Here is a 16,578-nt window from a genome sequence, read left to right as displayed (position 1 = left end):
GGCGGCGCGGGACGTAAGCAGTGTGCGCCGCGGCCTGCCGCGCTGCGCGGGGGTGGGCGCGCCTGCGCACTGGGGGCGCGCTCGGTGCGGGAGGCTCCGAGGGGCTGGCGATGGCTCCGGCGAGGCGCCGCTCAGGTACCGGCGGCGGCAGCACAAGGCTCCCGGGCGGGGCGCGGAGGGCCCGGCCGCTTCCCCGGGGCAGGTCCCGGTGGCGCTTGGGGTGGGGGGGGAGCGCGGCGGACGCGGGCCCGCGCTCAGGCCCGCATTGTTGGCCGGGGGCGGCGGGAAGAGGAGGAGGAGGGGCGGGCGGCGGCGGCGGCGGCCTCGGCGCGGCGGGGCGTGGGGAGGCGCCTGCTTCCCGCCCGCCCGTGCCGCCGCCGGGCCGGCCTGCCCCGGGCCTCGCTGCCGTGCCGTGCCGTGCCCCAGCTGCTGGGCGGCGCGGCCCGGTTAGCGGCGGGTATCTCGGATTGTGCGCGCAAAGAAAAAAACAGCAACTAAGAAAAAAAGGGGGGTGTGTGTGCAGGGCCGGCGGTGCTGGGGGTCAGAGCGGTGTCCAGGAGCGGTGGCTGCGGAGCGGGCGGCGGGCGGGGGCTGAGCCGGGGCCGGCGGCGTGCGGGGCCCCAAGCAGCAGCGCTCGCCAGCGGCGGCGTGGCCGCGGCCTCGGGAAGGAGCAACAATGAAAGGCAAAAGCTCTTCGTTCCGCAGAGCCGCCTGCCCCTGAACCTGCCTTGGGACCTGGAAGAAATTCCGGAGTTCGATCAGCGCGACCCCATTGTTAGGAAGGGGGGGGGAGCTGGTGCCTTTAGGAAAACACAATAACTTGTCCTGCAACTTTCTGTGTTTCCCGCTTGGGATGCGTGTTGCCCACCAGGTTTAGCAGCGTAAAGATAATCCTTCAATACTTACTTTTTTTTTTTTTTTTTTTTTACCCAGAATTAAAATAGTCTAATGGTATATCTTTCAAAGATTGTAGCTGCGCTTTATTTTAATAGATTGCAGTTATAGAAGATAGACACCCAGGAGATTTTGCCTTTCGCCATGGCTCAGTTTGGAGGACAGAAGAATCCCCCTTGGGCTACTCAGTTTACAGCCACTGCAGTATCTCAGCCAGGTCAGTTTACATATCACTTGATGTTTGAACCCTGACATCTAGTAGATTTGGAGATTCCATAGTTGGGTATGTAGTTAAGAGTGGCACCATACTAACTTACTTAAATTCTATTTAAATGGTTTAAATTAGGAGTTTTTCACACAACAGAGACATTAAACATCATTGCCTAATACTAGCTGTTGGGTGTGGGGTTTGTGTTTTGTTTTACTTGGTTTTGTTGGGGTTTTTTTTAGGGGCAATAAGTAAAACCCCAGGTGAATTTTTATTGATTCTCTCGGTCAGTAAACAACATATCAAGTTACTCCTATCCAAAGATGTGCAAATCAAATTACCTTTTATCAAATTGTGTTGCTCTAGATTAAATAATAACAGCACCAGTAAGGCATTACAGATTTTTTTAAATGCTGCCCGAGTTTCTTTCCCAGGGCAGCCTGAATCAATGTTTACAAAGTATTTTGTCCGTATTAATATATTGGACACACTTCACATAATGCACAGGTCTCTGGAATTTGTTGCTTGGGTGGAGAGGGGGTATATATGTATTTTTTAATACCAAGTTAGAACTCAAGGATCCTTATAACCAAAGCCCTCATAATGATAGAGGGTTTCCTTTGATTTAGATAAGAAGCCTTTAATTTCAGGCTTGTGTATTTGAAAACCTAGCTGGCTAGATTTTCATGTTCCACATTGGTTTATAGCATAAAAGATCTTGAGCCAAGAATGTGAAGCTTCCTGCACAGTGAATCTTGGTGCTTGCGTTTCGGGTTCTGGGATGCCTTTTTTCTCTCCTTGAATACAAAGTGTTTCCTAAATATTCTAGTTTTATTGTCTGATGTGAAAAGGCTTCAATAAAGCTGTGGTACTTTGAGAATTCAGGATGTCAGAAGGTGAGCACAGGCAGTAACCTTGTTGAAGAAATGCCTTTCCAAAGAGATGTATGTTTTTTGCAGTTGTCCTTCGCATCTTGTTCTAGTTTGTTTTGAAGTTGAATGTCATACTGCCTTTGTCAGTGCTTTTACGTCTGGGAGTTTAGCAAAAGTTAGGAATGTCTGCCATTCTTCGGAGGTGTGTGTCTGAGGCAGGGAAGAGAACAGATCTTTCTTATGACTCAGTTTTCTTTCCCAAAATTACTCCTCCATCTCCAGTTTTTCCTTTGGGTGCTGGTCCAATCTGAGTGTATCTTCAGGGAACTGCCACGCCACCTGCCCCGTGTTTCACAATACTCTGTCGCGGTGTGCCTTTTCCTTTTCCTCCATGCCCATTCAGTCCCACTTTCTAGCTGAACTGTTGCTGTACCTAACCAGCTGCCTGCAAGCGGTTTTTCACCGTTTCCCTGCCGCTTTCCCTGAATAGCTCACACTTCCCTTACCTAAATGGCACTACTCTCCTTTTTGTAAGAAACTGTTTAACAGCTGGAAAGGGTCGGTATTGGGAACATGGAAGAGGCAAACTTTGCTTTTGGTTCTTGTGTCTGACTGGGTGATTGCGAGTGATCAAAGGATGGCAGCGTCTGGGCGGGACTAGTCTTGATACGTTGGTTGATGTGATAGCTAATGCATCAAAAATGCTGGTGGAAGACTTGAGGGTCAGCTCCATGTTGTTTCAGAGGGAAGGCTGCAGAAAACCTGTGGAAGGGGAGGAGCTGGCAGCCATCTTAGACCTTGCTGAGCTGGGACCAGAAGGGGGCCCTGGAGAAGAGGGGAATGGAGCAAGGGACTAGAAGCACACACCAGCTTACCCATTTTCTTATTCCTAGGACTGCTTGTGGTCAGCCTGCTTCTGGGCCTCCTTAAATGAAGTGCAAAATTTAATTGGGATAGGGCTGGTCAGCATCAGTTGCTGTGATAGATTTTTCACCTGCTCATTGAGGACAGGATCTCCAGGGATTTTTAGCTCTTCATCTAATTCAGGAACACCTGACTCAAACGTGAGAGCCTTTAAAGACTTAACATTTGGTTGCACTTTTGCCGCCTTCCTGTGCTAGTTCCACCTTCTTTCGTGTTCCTAGCAGCCCTGTTCACACTGTAATATCTTCTCTCCGGTATCACTTGAAGGCATTTAGGCTCTTGTATCCTGTGCAGCTCTTTTCCTGTTGCTACTGCAGTACTCAGTGACTGTGTCTGTGTCCTTTATTCTGTGTCTGTACTACTGAATCCCGTCCCTGGGATTCTACTGCCCAGCCCCTGTTTTAGTATCCGTGTGTATACTTGTTCCTCTGCTTTTTTTTATTGATAGTTCTGATTTATGATTTATAAGATATACACTTCTTGCAAAGTATGCAGTTTGCAGCATGCTGGCACTGCTGAGAGCTGAAGAACAGCGCTTACTGTTGGACTACAGCTAAGTAGTCACCTTTCACGCACCTTTCAACACACAGCTATGACTGTCCAGCTAGGTTGCTTGCCTGATGGAGAGATGCTGTCAGTGCTCAGGCATGCTGACTAGCATATGCTACTGACCTGCAGCTGTGCTCAAGAAGTTGTGCAGATTGGCTTACCCTTGTGAATCTCAGTGTTCATAAACTGATTTTACATTTACCAAATTTTTATATATTTTCAGATTAGCCAAAGGTGTTACGTGTATTTATGCATGCCAGCTGTTTTTATCTGCGTCATATTCCTTCTGCGAAGCATTGAGTTGCTTGAGTATTGGGGAAAGAGACCTTGATTTTTATAACACAAGCAACATGATATATAACTTTTTCATAAGCTGTTGTCAGAAGTGGTGAGTGATGGTGTTATGAACCAGTTTGATACTTGCAAAAAAGATAATTTCAGAGTTGGGAGTTTTGGTGGTGTGTTGGGTTTTTTTTGTATTGCTGACTTGTATGCTGTCCTGGTGAAGAGGTAACTATATGAGTTAAGGCCCTTAATTGCTAAGGAGTGACGCTCTAAGGTAGTTGTAGAGTGACATGCCATGTAATGAAGAGTTCCTGGGATCCCTTTGGAATAGCTTAGTAATTACTGACAGCGCCTGTGGTATTAGAAGATAGATGGGCAATTCCAGGTGCCAGCAAAGATGTACATGTGAAGAGAGACTCCTGCTTGTAACACAGGGAAATTGTTTCTTTATTCCTTGTCTGTGGTTTTGTGCATCATATGGCCAAAACCAGAATAAAGTCCCTGCTATGCTGTTAAAATGTTGTTAAAGCATAAATTAAATCATGCCTACTACAGAAAATTAAAGTTTAAAAAATTAAAAATTACAACATTCCTGGATAGCACAGATTGCTTTTTGCCAGTACTTCTTATACTTTTAAATTACATAATGATGTGCAAATTCCTGAAACACCTGCAAAGGAAAATTCTCTATTATTCCCTTAGCTATTATTTTTTGACATGTCTTTGCTGTATTTGTGTGACAGTGCTTGGCATACACTGTTTTCAGGGTTATTATTTCTGGTTGCACAGTGAAGCCTGTTTTCATAGACCTGTAGTCAAGGGGAAGTCCTAGCTGTGCTGCATTCTGGCTGATCGGTGTCATCTTTGCTACAGCAAAACTTCATTTCATTAGAGCGAAGAGCAGTGCACCAACTGATGAGAGCAAAATTGCCGGAAGCTCAGTATCTGTTATTGCTGGTGTCCCCTATGAGGTGACTAAAGAAAAGTATAACAATAGGATGAGCATGCAGCGGATCTCAGAGCCTCTAAGAAATATTAGCTGATGCACAATTTGCTGGCTTGCTATAAACAGATGTCCTCTGATAAATATACCGAGCCTAGTTTCTATTGTGTACTGGTAACAAGGAATTTTCTCTGGAGTAGGTTGTACAGCGTTTGCATTGCAAGTGTGTTAAGCTTGAAGAAACTTAAAAGAATAAGGACTCAAACTCACAATTTGTGACAACTGTGAAAAGTATCCAAAGCCCTGGATAGGGTACTGTTTTACTGTAATCCTAATACATCTACATCATTTACCAAAGAGACATACGTAGCTACATACTTTGTTTCCCTGTCTTAAAAGGTCTCTGGAATTTAGAAGCAGCAAGAGGGACTACTAATTACCATCTTTGCATTTGTTACAGCAGAGATTTGTTACCTAAAAAGATACTTGAGCTGCAGCCCAGAACTCCCAGTTTCTATCCAAGCCCTGTCGGATGGTTGTGCCATGCAGTGTTTGGTGCGAATGGAGGTTTTTCAGTCTGCATTTGAAGGAAGACATCTCCATCGCTGTACTTACTGAGATAATTAGGAATCCTAAGAAGCTGTTGTTTGTTGCTGCAGATGCCTGTTGTCAGTTATAATAATATGGCAGTCAGATGTCCATTCTGACACTCAGTCTGTGATGCATTCTCTGTCTCTTTATTTTTTTGTGTTGCTTTCCCTCTTTTTCTCCTTTTTTTTTTTTTGTTTTGTTTTAAACTAATGCAAACACAGTTGCCTCTTTAATTGGAGCCTGTTCGACTGAGTACATAGATGAAAGGTAATCAAATTAAACTCCTGGAATACTTCAGGGCAAATTGGTAGGAACAAGATACAGCTTTGAAAAACTTGTTGCTACAGGTGTTATCCTTTGAGGGGATCTCAGCAGTCTTTTGTCTTTGCCCTTTGTTAGTAAGTTGATCTGTAGTTATAGATGACATGATACCCAATTTAATACTAAATACTCCTAATGTGACAGTAGAGGTGGCAAAAAAATACTTTTTTTTCTTAATGGACAAATTGAGATAAGAGTCTTAGGGTGGGCCGAGAGTTATTTTAGATAATTATGGGTTTTGCTGGAGGGGAAGTTGTCATAATGGAAACCGAAGAGTGGTGTAACCCCAAGATCTGGTTTTGGGAGCAAGCATGTTAATTTTTTTGTGAGTATCCTTGGTACAAAAAGTAGGACAGAACTTGTGAAACTTGCTTGATGAGGCTTCCCAGCTCCGTTCCTGTGTATTAGAACATCAGAATAGAACTTTAGACTGATTGACAATAGCTAGTGTAGCCAAACAGAGTCAAAGGGAATAGCGTGAAGTGAATTTCTGCAGTGAGCAGAAATCCCTATTAGCATGTGGAAGTAAGAGGAGGATTAATGCATTGGTGGTTTGCCTTGAGTGAGCCAGCAAATGCAGCCACGAAAAATGGAAGTTGTCCCAGGATGCAACAGCAAAGCACTTTCATTAGATTTAAAGGTCTGTTTCAGGTGTGTTGTGTGAGGCTCCGGGTGAAAGTGTCCTTCTGGATCATCAAAAATGCACATTCAGTTGGAGCTGATGGATAACCAGGAGGCAAGAGGATCAAGGGAATGGAGGGTCTGTCATGGGAGAAGCCTCAGATTTGGCTTGCTTGTCTTCTAAAGAAACCTGAATGTTGGCATTTTCTAGAGAAAACAGTCATGTAATACTGGAAATAATATAATTTTGCTGTACTATAGAATGCTTGATTGCACTGTTAAAATAGTATTATTTCCTGGAATGCTTCTGTGACAATATTTAGTACAGGTCATAGTGGTGGTGATTGTCACGGTTGCTTATATATTTCTTCCATGTTTCATTCCAAAATTTTAAGACGGTCAGTGCCATCAGCTTGTTGTCTGAATATCATACTCTGCTGGAAAGAACAGCACGGTAGAGAGGATTACCGTACTGAGGATCTGTTGAGTTGGTTAAAGCGTTTTTGGGTATTCTGTGGTGATGGTCACCAGCTACAAGCAATCTCTCACTGCATTTCTGGGTCAGGAATGAAAGCTTCATTTTGGGTCAGTAAGAATACTGTGGAGCACAAACTCTGCAGGAAGAGTGTACAGTAAATCTGGTTTTCATTTCATTGTCTCTCTTTAATGGCTTTGGAAGAGAAAGGAACTCTGTTGTTCAACTTGAATGTTCTTCAGTTCTGAAGGTGGCTGGCTGACCTGTTTTTGCTGGCAATATGTTTCCCTGCTGAGTCTCTCTTTGGTTTTATTTAAACATGTGGACTAGACTGATAGCTTGATGAAGTGATATTTAATCATGCAGCTGCAGATAACTTTTTTAAAAACTCCTGCCAAAGAGGGAGCAGGTTTCCAGATAGGTTTGCAGCTCTTCAGTCAGATTCGCATTGTGCAAGGCTGTTTGTCCCTGAAGGTTCATCAGTAAGGCTTAAGCATACCTTGTTCGGAAGTATCACATGCATGCAAAGTGTAGCATGTGGATAGCAGGTCTTCATGATTTGCTTAATCTTTGGCAGTGAATTAAAAGCTGATGTGACAATAACATAAACTAATGTTTCCTTCCAGTTTGAGTCTGGGCAGCACAAAGCCTTCCTAGTAGGAGCTGGAGAGAGCTTGACTTTGCCCTTTTATACGTGGGGATCAATTAAACTCCCTGTTATAAGGCTGTTCCTTCTCTACCAGCCCCCACATCTATACAATCCAGCTCACCCTGGGACAAAGACAGCACTGAGTGAAGCGAAGCCTTGTGCATTTTCAGAGGACATGTTTCGTAGCTGCTATTACAGTAAAGATTTCTCTTGCCCTCAGACAGAATGAAATGTATTAAGACAGAACGAAATGTATTAATTGATTTACAAAACAGAGAACAGTCTTCATCCAGCTCATCCAAAATCTGAAATACGTTCAAGAAAGAATACAGTGTGTGTGTGTTGGGGGTGGGTGCAGATGGAGCTGACAACTGCTAGAGCTGTAAAATCACAAGCAGCTTAAGAGAAGGAAATTAAGCTGTCTCTGTGCCTCTGCTGTAGTGTACTATTTGTAAATGAATTTGGAAGAGGAGCTAGTGAGGTGTGATCCTTTATCTTGAATTTTGGAATTGGATTTATCTACTTCATGAGCTTGACTTGGGAGTGAAGCACCACAGTACTGCGTCTAGTATAACACTCGGAAACCTCAGCTGCTTAAAGTTGCTCAGTGCTTACGCTGTGTGTTCTCTTTTCAGCTGCTCTTGGTGTACAGCAGCCCTCGCTGCTTGGAGCCTCTCCTACAATATACACCCAGCAGACGGCATTGGCAGCGGCAGGCCTAACTACACAAACACCAACGAACTATCAGCTAACTCAGACAGCTGCTTTACAGCAGCAAGCTGCAGCTGCAGCAGCTGCGTTACAGCAGGTAAAGAAAAAGCAGCGTTTGCTGTTGACTGTTAACTTTAACAATATGAAACAGTGGCTTTGTAAAGCTAAAGTATCCAGGAGAAAAGCAGGGTGGAAAGTGGTGAACATTTCAGTATAAACCTGTTAAAAAAACAGTGGGATTTTAGGTCTACAGCTATCAATAGTTGTGTTAACCTGTGAAGGTGGGAATTTTGCCTGTGGAGGTGCTGACCTTTAGCTATGGAAAGCCTTTTTGGAAAAGGAGTTTTGCTGCACCTAAACTGAGAATCTAAAGTTCCCAGCATTTTCTATCATTCTATGTATCCTTAATAGCATATTGCATGATTCTGTACTGTGCCCTAGATACTGTATGAGTGTCGGGCTTAACAAAAATTGCTGATTTTAGCTAGAAGTGTGTCACAGTCCACTCTAAAGGCTAAGAATAATTGTTATGAAAGTAAAATATGGTGATACTATTAGTTATGTTTTGCATTAGAATTGTTAAATGTGAATAGTTTCTATCTAAAACTTGCTTAGCAGAAAACTTGTATTTGGTATTATTGGGGTAATAATACTTCCTGTTTATGAGATATTTTGCTCTTATCTGTTTCAGCAATATTCACAACCTCAGCAGACTCTCTATAGTGTACAGCAACAGGTTTGTCTGATTCTTACTGTGTACATCACAAATAACTTTAAAAATAATGTTGGTTGTGTGTCTTGTAGGATTTGTTTCTCAATTCATCCTCATATGGGAGGTTAAAGGACCTAGGTATATTTTTTTGTAGTGAAAGAGAGCTTGAAGTTCATAAACTTGGAGAGATGTAATCAGAATGGAAACCTACCTACCTTCATGCAAAAAGGAAATTTAAAAATACGTACTATTCCATGTGTACACGATTCCTGCTAAACTCTGCTCTAAACAGGGCCGTGTATTTTAACTGCTGGAAAGATGCCGTCCAAAAAAATTCCCTCAAGTTATTTTTATGGTCTTTGAATTTAACAGGATTTTGAAAAAGAATAAAAGGACATAGAAATTACAGGCCTAAGCTTCTCCAGCTGCCAAAATTTTTTTTGGTATTGGTATTAATTTTCAGTTACAAAACCCTCAGCATTTCTGCTTACTGAATAAATCTGGATTATACAATCTTAAAATTGACCACATGAGTGCAATTTTATGCATATGCAAACTACTGAAATGACCAAACCCCAAAGGACTATTAACTGACTCAGATTAAGCAAAAACTCTTACTTGTAAAGAGGAGGTAAAATTGTACAATTTCCTTAAGCATATAAAATTAATTTATAACTTTATTTATTTTAAGTTGCAGCAACCTCAGCAGACCCTTTTAACTCAGGTTAGTTTGGTTTTATTGTTTGGTCTTCATTCCCAAACACAGATAATATAAGAGTGCAAATTTGTGACATCTTGGGTAGTTTAATCTGTAAAATGAACTAATATGAATGGACAATTTATTGCTAGAGATTTATTTTATCCAGATGTTAAAATATGCATAGCCTTGGTTTAAAAATTAATAGCAACCACTTTTCCTTAATTTTGAAGGGAATGTGTGTTGATTACATTATAATTTTTTTTTGTTTGAACTTCAAGTGTTCAGTTGTTTGCAGTAACAACCTGGGAAAATCCTTCTCTCCTCTGAGAAGGAATTTAACTTTGTGTTAATAGTATTGCAGTATGTCTGTAGAGAGGTTTAAAAAGAACCTTGCTGAACTTGACAGGTTTAAAACATGCAACCATTTAATACACTGTAAATTGCTCTAGTTCCATTTTCACTTAACCTTTTAAACATGTTTTAAAATACAAAGTTAAAAATAGGTTAGTTAGTTTCATTATCTTACTGTGTTCTGCTTTTGTAAGAAGGCAAGCACATAAATTGTTGAGTTAGGGAAGGTTGAGTTAGGAAAGTTAGCCTTAACCTTTACTGACTTCTAACTACAGTTGGGATATAAATGGAGAAAAATCTCTTAAGCGTGTATTCCTAGCAAAATTAGGGCTTTTGTCCTCTTCAGGCCCGCTGTACGGGTTACCTGTAAGCAATAACACAGTCATCTTTTTTGTGTTTTTTCTAGACAATGTGCATATTTTGAGGAAGTTGACTTTTTTAAAAGAAAAGGATAAACAAAGCCAGTCTTCATTCAAAGTAGAAAAAAAGCCATCTAAAAAATCCAAACCAAAAAACCTTCCATGTTCTGAAAATCCCTGTTCAGAATTGCTTTAGAGATACTTTAAACTCCCGTCTACATGGGTAAAGGAACTGTTCCTTGTTGTAGGTATTTCAGCTGGTTACAAGATTTATAGTTTGCTTTATTTTGCTTACAGCCAGCTGTTGCACTACCTACCAGTCTTAGCCTGTCTACTCCTCAGCCGGCAGCCCAGATAACTGTTTCTTATCCAGCCCCCCGGTCAAGTCAACAGCAAACCCAACCACAGAAGCAGCGTGTCTTCACTGGGGTAGTTACTAAACTACATGATACATTTGGTTTTGTGGATGAAGATGTCTTTTTTCAGCTTAGGTAAGATGTAAATACCTGCCTGCCGATGTATTCTGTGATACCCTCACTAAATAAAAAGTTTAGATGGCTGTGTTTTAATTCTGTGACTCCATTGATAGTGCCTGCAGTTAGTATGTTGTTTCCTGTCAACACTGGAATTCACATAGTCAAGTTAAGTTAATAAACACTAGATCTGCATTCCTTTATGTGAGCTTTTGAATTTTCTTAATGCAAAGCCCAAGCCTGGGAGACTCAGAAGATTATTAAGCTCCTTCTAATAGGAAATAGCAGAATTTGTGGGTGATTAAATGCGTTCTAACTTGCTGTCTGCTTGTCCTGACTCAGTACTGTTCAGGGAACTTCTGCTTTTGGGCCAAAGACTGTGCGTACTCCATGCTGAAGCAGATAGTACTTTAACTGATTCGGGGTGTGGATGCTCTTTTTACAAGCTTTTTTAATGAACTTTGTTTTCTCCCAGCTTTATATGTAACTTGCAAATACAAAACTAGTTAAATAAGACTCTCACAATACGTTTTTTGTATTGTTTGCAGTGCTGTTAAAGGAAAGACACCTCAGGTGGGTGACAGAGTTTTGGTAGAAGCTACTTACAATCCTAATATGCCATTCAAATGGAATGCACAGAGGATCCAGACACTTCCAAATCAGGTATATGGGGTTACCCAGTCTAAGTGGCACTGACTGCTTCTGGGTTTAAGCTCACTCACAACTCGTTTTTCTCTTCTGCTGTTAGAACCAGACACAAGCTCAGCCGTTACTGAAGACACCTCCAGCGGTTCTTCAGCCCATTGCACAGCAGACTGCATTCAGTGTTCAGGCACAGCCACAGCCACAGTCCTTGTTGCAGGCACAGATATCGGCAGCTTCAATCACACCTTTGCTTCAGACACAGCCTCAGCCGTTACTGCAGCAGCCGCAGCAGAAAGGTGCTCCTTCAGTGCACAGTCTGTCATGGTCGTTCTGGTGCTTAGTGTGGGGTGGTATTTTTTTGTGAGTCAGAAGACTGAAGTAAAAGTTGAAATAATATGGCAAGGACCCTATAGAATTTTATTTTTGGACATGCGTCTTCCTGCAGCTGTATGCCAGGCACTAGCTCAAGAATCACCTGGTTAGTGAAATTCCCATGGGCTCCTGTTCGTATTAAGATTTCATAATCTGAAAGCAAATTAATTTAATTTTTATTCTCACACATTCACAGACAAGTTGGGGAGTTGAACTATTAATGGCAGTGTAGTTCTTCAGCATCTTCTGGAGTGTTCAACAAGATCGGGTTTCACACAGTTGCATTGTTAAAACTATTATTCTATATTGGCATTTTATTAATTTCAGTTAGTCAGGTTGGCACTTGAGAGAAGAAAAACTGCCGAACATGGCAAATCTCAAACAATGATGGTTGTTGACTTGAACTTTTGAGTGGCTGAAGAATCAGTAATAGGATTGATAACGAAGATAAAATTAAGACTTCTTACCCACAGTAAAAGCAAGAGAGAAGTTCTTAAGCTATCACATGAGCAGAACTCTTGGATAAATGCTTATCACAATCTAATTAGTCCTAGTTGTTTGTTGGTGTTAGTAATGTTTGCTCCATTTACAGTCGGTTGGTTGAATGTCTTGAGACAGCAAAAGTATGTGCTGGGGGATCAGTGCAGTGGTAGAATAAAATTATTTAAGAATGATTTTTCAGGAGGCTGTTTTTACCTATGAATAGCCTCAAAAATAAGTTTCAGATTTTCTTTAGTTCCATGCGCATAGGTAGTATACCTATCTTAAATTATTTTTCCAAGAGAAGGCTTAGCTATTTACTGTGATAGGTTCCATACACTTGGATTACATCAGCTTCTGTCTTGAGAAGATGCTTCTAAAACAATTCTGCTTACTGGAGTCTGTTTGCATCTGCGAAGAAAAGCATAGGTGTCTTGATTTTCTTGGGATGGGTGTTAGTAATAAACAGATTTGACTCGAGATAATCAGAAAACATGCACAAGTGAAACAACTGTAAAGCAGCAATGTTTGTAAAGTGGAGATAGTTGCCCCCTATTATGTATTGATCTTACAAATATTTTTCAGGTGGCTTGTTACAGCCCCCTGTTCGTCTAGTTTCACAGCCTCAGCCAGCTCGAAGATTAGACCCACCATCCAGATTTTCCGGGAGGAATGACAGAGGAGGAGACCCTATGCCAAACCGAAAAGATGACAGGAGGTATGTTGTAGAAGAGTAGACTATAATCAAAGCATTCTGTAAAGACCTGTCTTCAAACAGAGCTGAGCTTCTTGCTCCAGAGTCGGTCAGTGATATGCACAAGTGGCTTTACCATTAGATGTTGGCGAAGAGTTCTTGTCTATCTGAAATGAAGGAATTGTATAATCGGTCTCTGGTAAAGAGACAGCGCACTGAAACTATGAGGAACTTCCTCATCTTCTTTTTGTGAGTCAACTCTGACAGGTCTAGCTTCTTTTGTGCTAGAAACCATTTCGTGTTATCAGCATTCAAAAATATTTGTATGTATTTTTTAAGTCGTGAAAGAGAACGAGAGAGACGTAGGTCCCGGGAAAGATCACCCCAGAGAAAACGCTCCAGAGAGAGATCACCTAGACGAGAGAGGGAGAGGTCACCTCGGAGACCGCGACGTGTTGTTCCTCGTTACACGGTTCAGTTTTCCAAGTTTTCATTGGACTGGTACGTCTGTAGTGCCAGATGATTACCTGTGTATCGCTTTAATTGTGGGTACAGATTACTGTGAGCTGTGTCAACACGTGTGTGTAGTGAGTGTTAAATGATGATCTTAAATCTAAAGAAAGATCACATATGTAATGGCTGAGAACCTTGTACGTTAAACTTTTACTAGGTTCTTTGTTATGTTTGAATGCTACTGCACAATACCTTTATAACCCTGTTTAATAAATACTCTCTAATATACAGGCACCTTAATTGGAAGAGTGTTTAGTAGTTACTTGTGTTTAAACTTTGATCCATGACACTTTTAACTGAAATACATTGCTCTTTACATTTTATATCTCTATTATTAAATAGACAGTGGTTATATTTCCAGTTAATATCTTGTAATTATGTGCTTTATTAATCGTTCTTTTATTGCTGTATCTTTCAAATACTGTTGTTTATTTCAGCCGTAGCTGTGATATGATGGAGCTGAGGAGGCGTTACCAGAACTTGTATATCCCAAGTGATTTCTTTGATGCTCAGTTTACTTGGGTGGATGCTTTTCCTATGTCTAGACCGTTTCAGCTGGGGAACTACTGTAATTTCTACGTAATGCATAGAGAAGTAGATCCTATAGATAAAAATGCTGCGGTCCTTGATCCACCTGATGCTGATCATCTGTACAGTGCAAAGGTTTGTATAGGTTTCCAGTATTATGACTATTCATTAGAAAATTTTTTTACTTATAGGGTGAAAAAGTGATTATAACTGAACTGAAAATACTGTGCAGTGATTTGAGCAAAATACAGCATTTTAAACTTTTCTGTGAAGAGCTAGTATGTAGAGCTTGAAGAGTCATGACTGAAATCAGTTTGTTTTTCTCACTAGAGCTGTCCTAAATCTTGTTTTTACCTGTCCTAAATCTTGTTTTTACTGTGGTCTCTTCCTTGCTCTGTACGTAGTTGTATGGATGTGGTTATAGGAAAGAAAGCCAGCTTCTGCAGCATCTCTGAATGTATTTCTTAGGCAGTTCATTCTGAATAGTTAATGCACCCCTCTTTCCAATTTTTTTTTTTCTCCTTCAAGGGTCCTTTCTGTGCAGTTTGTGCTCTTCTGTTTAGTGATTCTTTCTTTTCAGATTCATTTCAATATTTGTTATTTTGGTGAAAGTAGATTGACATTTACATAATCCCAGCATATTCAAAAAATGCGGCATCAAGAGCTGTAATGATGTGTAAAAGACCTCAGTGTCAAAATGTCTTCCTAAAACTACTTTCATTTGAAAGCTCTTTCATTAAAATAGGTCTGAGATTTCTAGGTCAATCTGTTTTAAAGTATTTCATGTTAAAGATAGTTTTAGAAACAACACTGCCTTTAATCCTTGTATATCTGGAAGACTGAACTTTACTTGACTTCTGTGTATAAAAACTTTGAAGCCTTGGCTCAAGTATCAGACATACTGTTTTTTTCAGTTTATTGATTCAGAGCAAGAGCTTTCCTTCAGAAGTTTAAGCTTCAAAATAAATTCAGTAACTGAGGAATAGCATCCTGATTCATAATATTAACCTGTTTAGGATAGAAGGCAATCTTGTTAAATTTGACTGGGCTAATGGGATGCTATGAGGATGCAGATTAATCTATTGGTCAGTTCTCCTGCGATTGTGAGAAAGCGGAAAGAGTCAGTTACTGCAACCAGAAATGTACTCTGTGTGGTTCTTGGTATAGGGTATTTGGCATATAGTGATGACATGTGAAGCATGTTGCTGTTACATGCTTTCAGTTTATCTTTTTTTTTTTTAATAAGAACACTTTGCATCCATATGGGACAGAGGGAAACTGGTCCTTGGCAGACATTTTAACACTCAGTTCTACAATTTTATTTTACCTTTACTTGTTCTGATTTTTTGTGACATTAAGGAAAAAGCACTGGTATGTATGTGTTTGCAAGTTGTGGTCATTGTTTACCAGTCATAGTGGGAGACCTTCACAAGATTGATCTGACTTACACAACAGGTGATGTTGATGGCTAGTCCTAGTATGGAGGATCTCTATCATAAGTCATGTGCTCTGGCTGAAGATCCCCAAGAACTTCGTGATGGATTTCAGCATCCTGCTAGACTTGTAAAGGTAAATATGCTTCAATGCCAGACACTTTTGGCAATAAAGGTTGGTTATAGAGCTTCAGAATATCTGTCGATAAGGAAGGAGTTTGTAGGCTGCTAAATGATGACTTCATTTTTTTCATCTGAAGAGACCTAGTTTAAATGTCAGTTCTTTTTCCACTTCGTAGGAACTCCATCTTCACTGCTTTCATATTTACTGCTTTGTTCAGCTTAGTTAAACAATAGATATTTGGAGAAACCTACATTAATTATATAATAATTAACTTTGTTAGCCTTTTTTCACAAACACTTAAGACTTTTTTTTAAGGGCTCAGCTGTGAAGAGAATACAAATGAAGCAACAGTTAAGTAACCATTGTATTAAGTGAAATTCAGCTGTGGTTAAACTGAACAATCTGTAAGTGCTGTGGTGTTTCAGGATAACACAGACTTGTTTTCCAATTAAACTCCATCACCGTAAAGCATATGGGGAGGTACTTGAATTTATAGATATAATGCTCTTGTGGTCTTACCTTTAGTAGCTTTGCTTTATCACTTTTAAGCAGGAACACCTATAAATGTGTATTGGAATCAAGACACCATTTAAATCTGTATCTGTCCTTTATGCTAGAAAGCTTTTAATTGCAAAGGAGCAAACCTGTACCAAATAACAAACTTGATGGAAAGTCTTGCAAACAAGAATGAGTGATGATGTTTTAAACCTATTCCATTTCTGAAATAGTATGTGGAAGAAAAATAACTGAACTCTTTCTTGACCGACTTTCATTTTCAGATTTCAAAATAATGTGACAGTTTACTCACGGATTTCAGTGTGTGCGCTATGAAATATTCTTTGCACTGTGGGAAAAATGACTCTTTACCCCTAGCAGGGGAACATTCAGAAGACTCTTTTTGTCTAGTTTTTAGTGGGTATGAAAGGCAAAGATGAAGCTATGGCTATTGGAGGACACTGGTCCCCTTCACTGGATGGACCTGATCCAGAAAAGGACCCTTCCGTGCTGATAAAGACGGCTATTCGCTGTTGCAAGGCTCTTACAGGGATTGACTTAAGTGTGTGCACACAATGGTAAGTACTGTACTGCAAAGCAAAGTACACTGTAGAAATACTTGTCTGTTACCAGGAGTTTTAAGATGGAAAAACCTT

The 16,578-nt window shown here is 40.8% G+C and overlaps 1 protein-coding gene and 1 non-coding gene across 6 annotated transcripts in view; both read left to right on the top strand.

Moving 5' to 3' along the window:
• Positions 1-37: 37 nt before the first annotated feature.
• The window catches only part of CCAR1 (cell division cycle and apoptosis regulator 1), a 31,788-nt gene continuing 15,247 nt past the window's right edge, over positions 38-16,578 (top strand). For 2 of the 5 annotated variants that reach the window (XM_040605620.1, XM_040605617.1), the window contains exons 1-13: positions 38-135; positions 993-1,111; positions 7,968-8,140; positions 8,735-8,779; positions 9,447-9,479; positions 10,463-10,656; positions 11,187-11,301; positions 11,387-11,579; positions 12,721-12,853; positions 13,169-13,330; positions 13,780-14,005; positions 15,326-15,439; positions 16,334-16,500. In XM_040605620.1, coding sequence (XP_040461554.1) covers positions 1,039-1,111; positions 7,968-8,140; positions 8,735-8,779; positions 9,447-9,479; positions 10,463-10,656; positions 11,187-11,301; positions 11,387-11,579; positions 12,721-12,853; positions 13,169-13,330; positions 13,780-14,005; positions 15,326-15,439; positions 16,334-16,500 — 1,628 coding nt within the window. In that variant the 5' untranslated portion in view covers positions 38-135; positions 993-1,038. The remainder of the gene's footprint in view (positions 136-992; positions 1,112-7,967; positions 8,141-8,734; positions 8,780-9,446; positions 9,480-10,462; positions 10,657-11,186; positions 11,302-11,386; positions 11,580-12,720; positions 12,854-13,168; positions 13,331-13,779; positions 14,006-15,325; positions 15,440-16,333; positions 16,501-16,578) is intronic. The other 3 variants (XM_040605618.1, XM_040605619.1, XM_040605621.1) reach the window with 3 other exon arrangements.
• On the top strand, positions 16,117-16,181 carry LOC121094356. The gene has a single exon (XR_005829825.1). It is a non-coding gene; the product is annotated as a small nucleolar RNA SNORD98 (small nucleolar RNA).

Source organism: Falco naumanni, chromosome 9 (genome assembly GCF_017639655.2).
Source record: "Falco naumanni isolate bFalNau1 chromosome 9, bFalNau1.pat, whole genome shotgun sequence".
NCBI classification, from domain to species: Eukaryota; Metazoa; Chordata; class Aves; order Falconiformes; family Falconidae; genus Falco; species Falco naumanni.
This window is presented reverse-complemented; position numbering and strand designations above follow the sequence as displayed.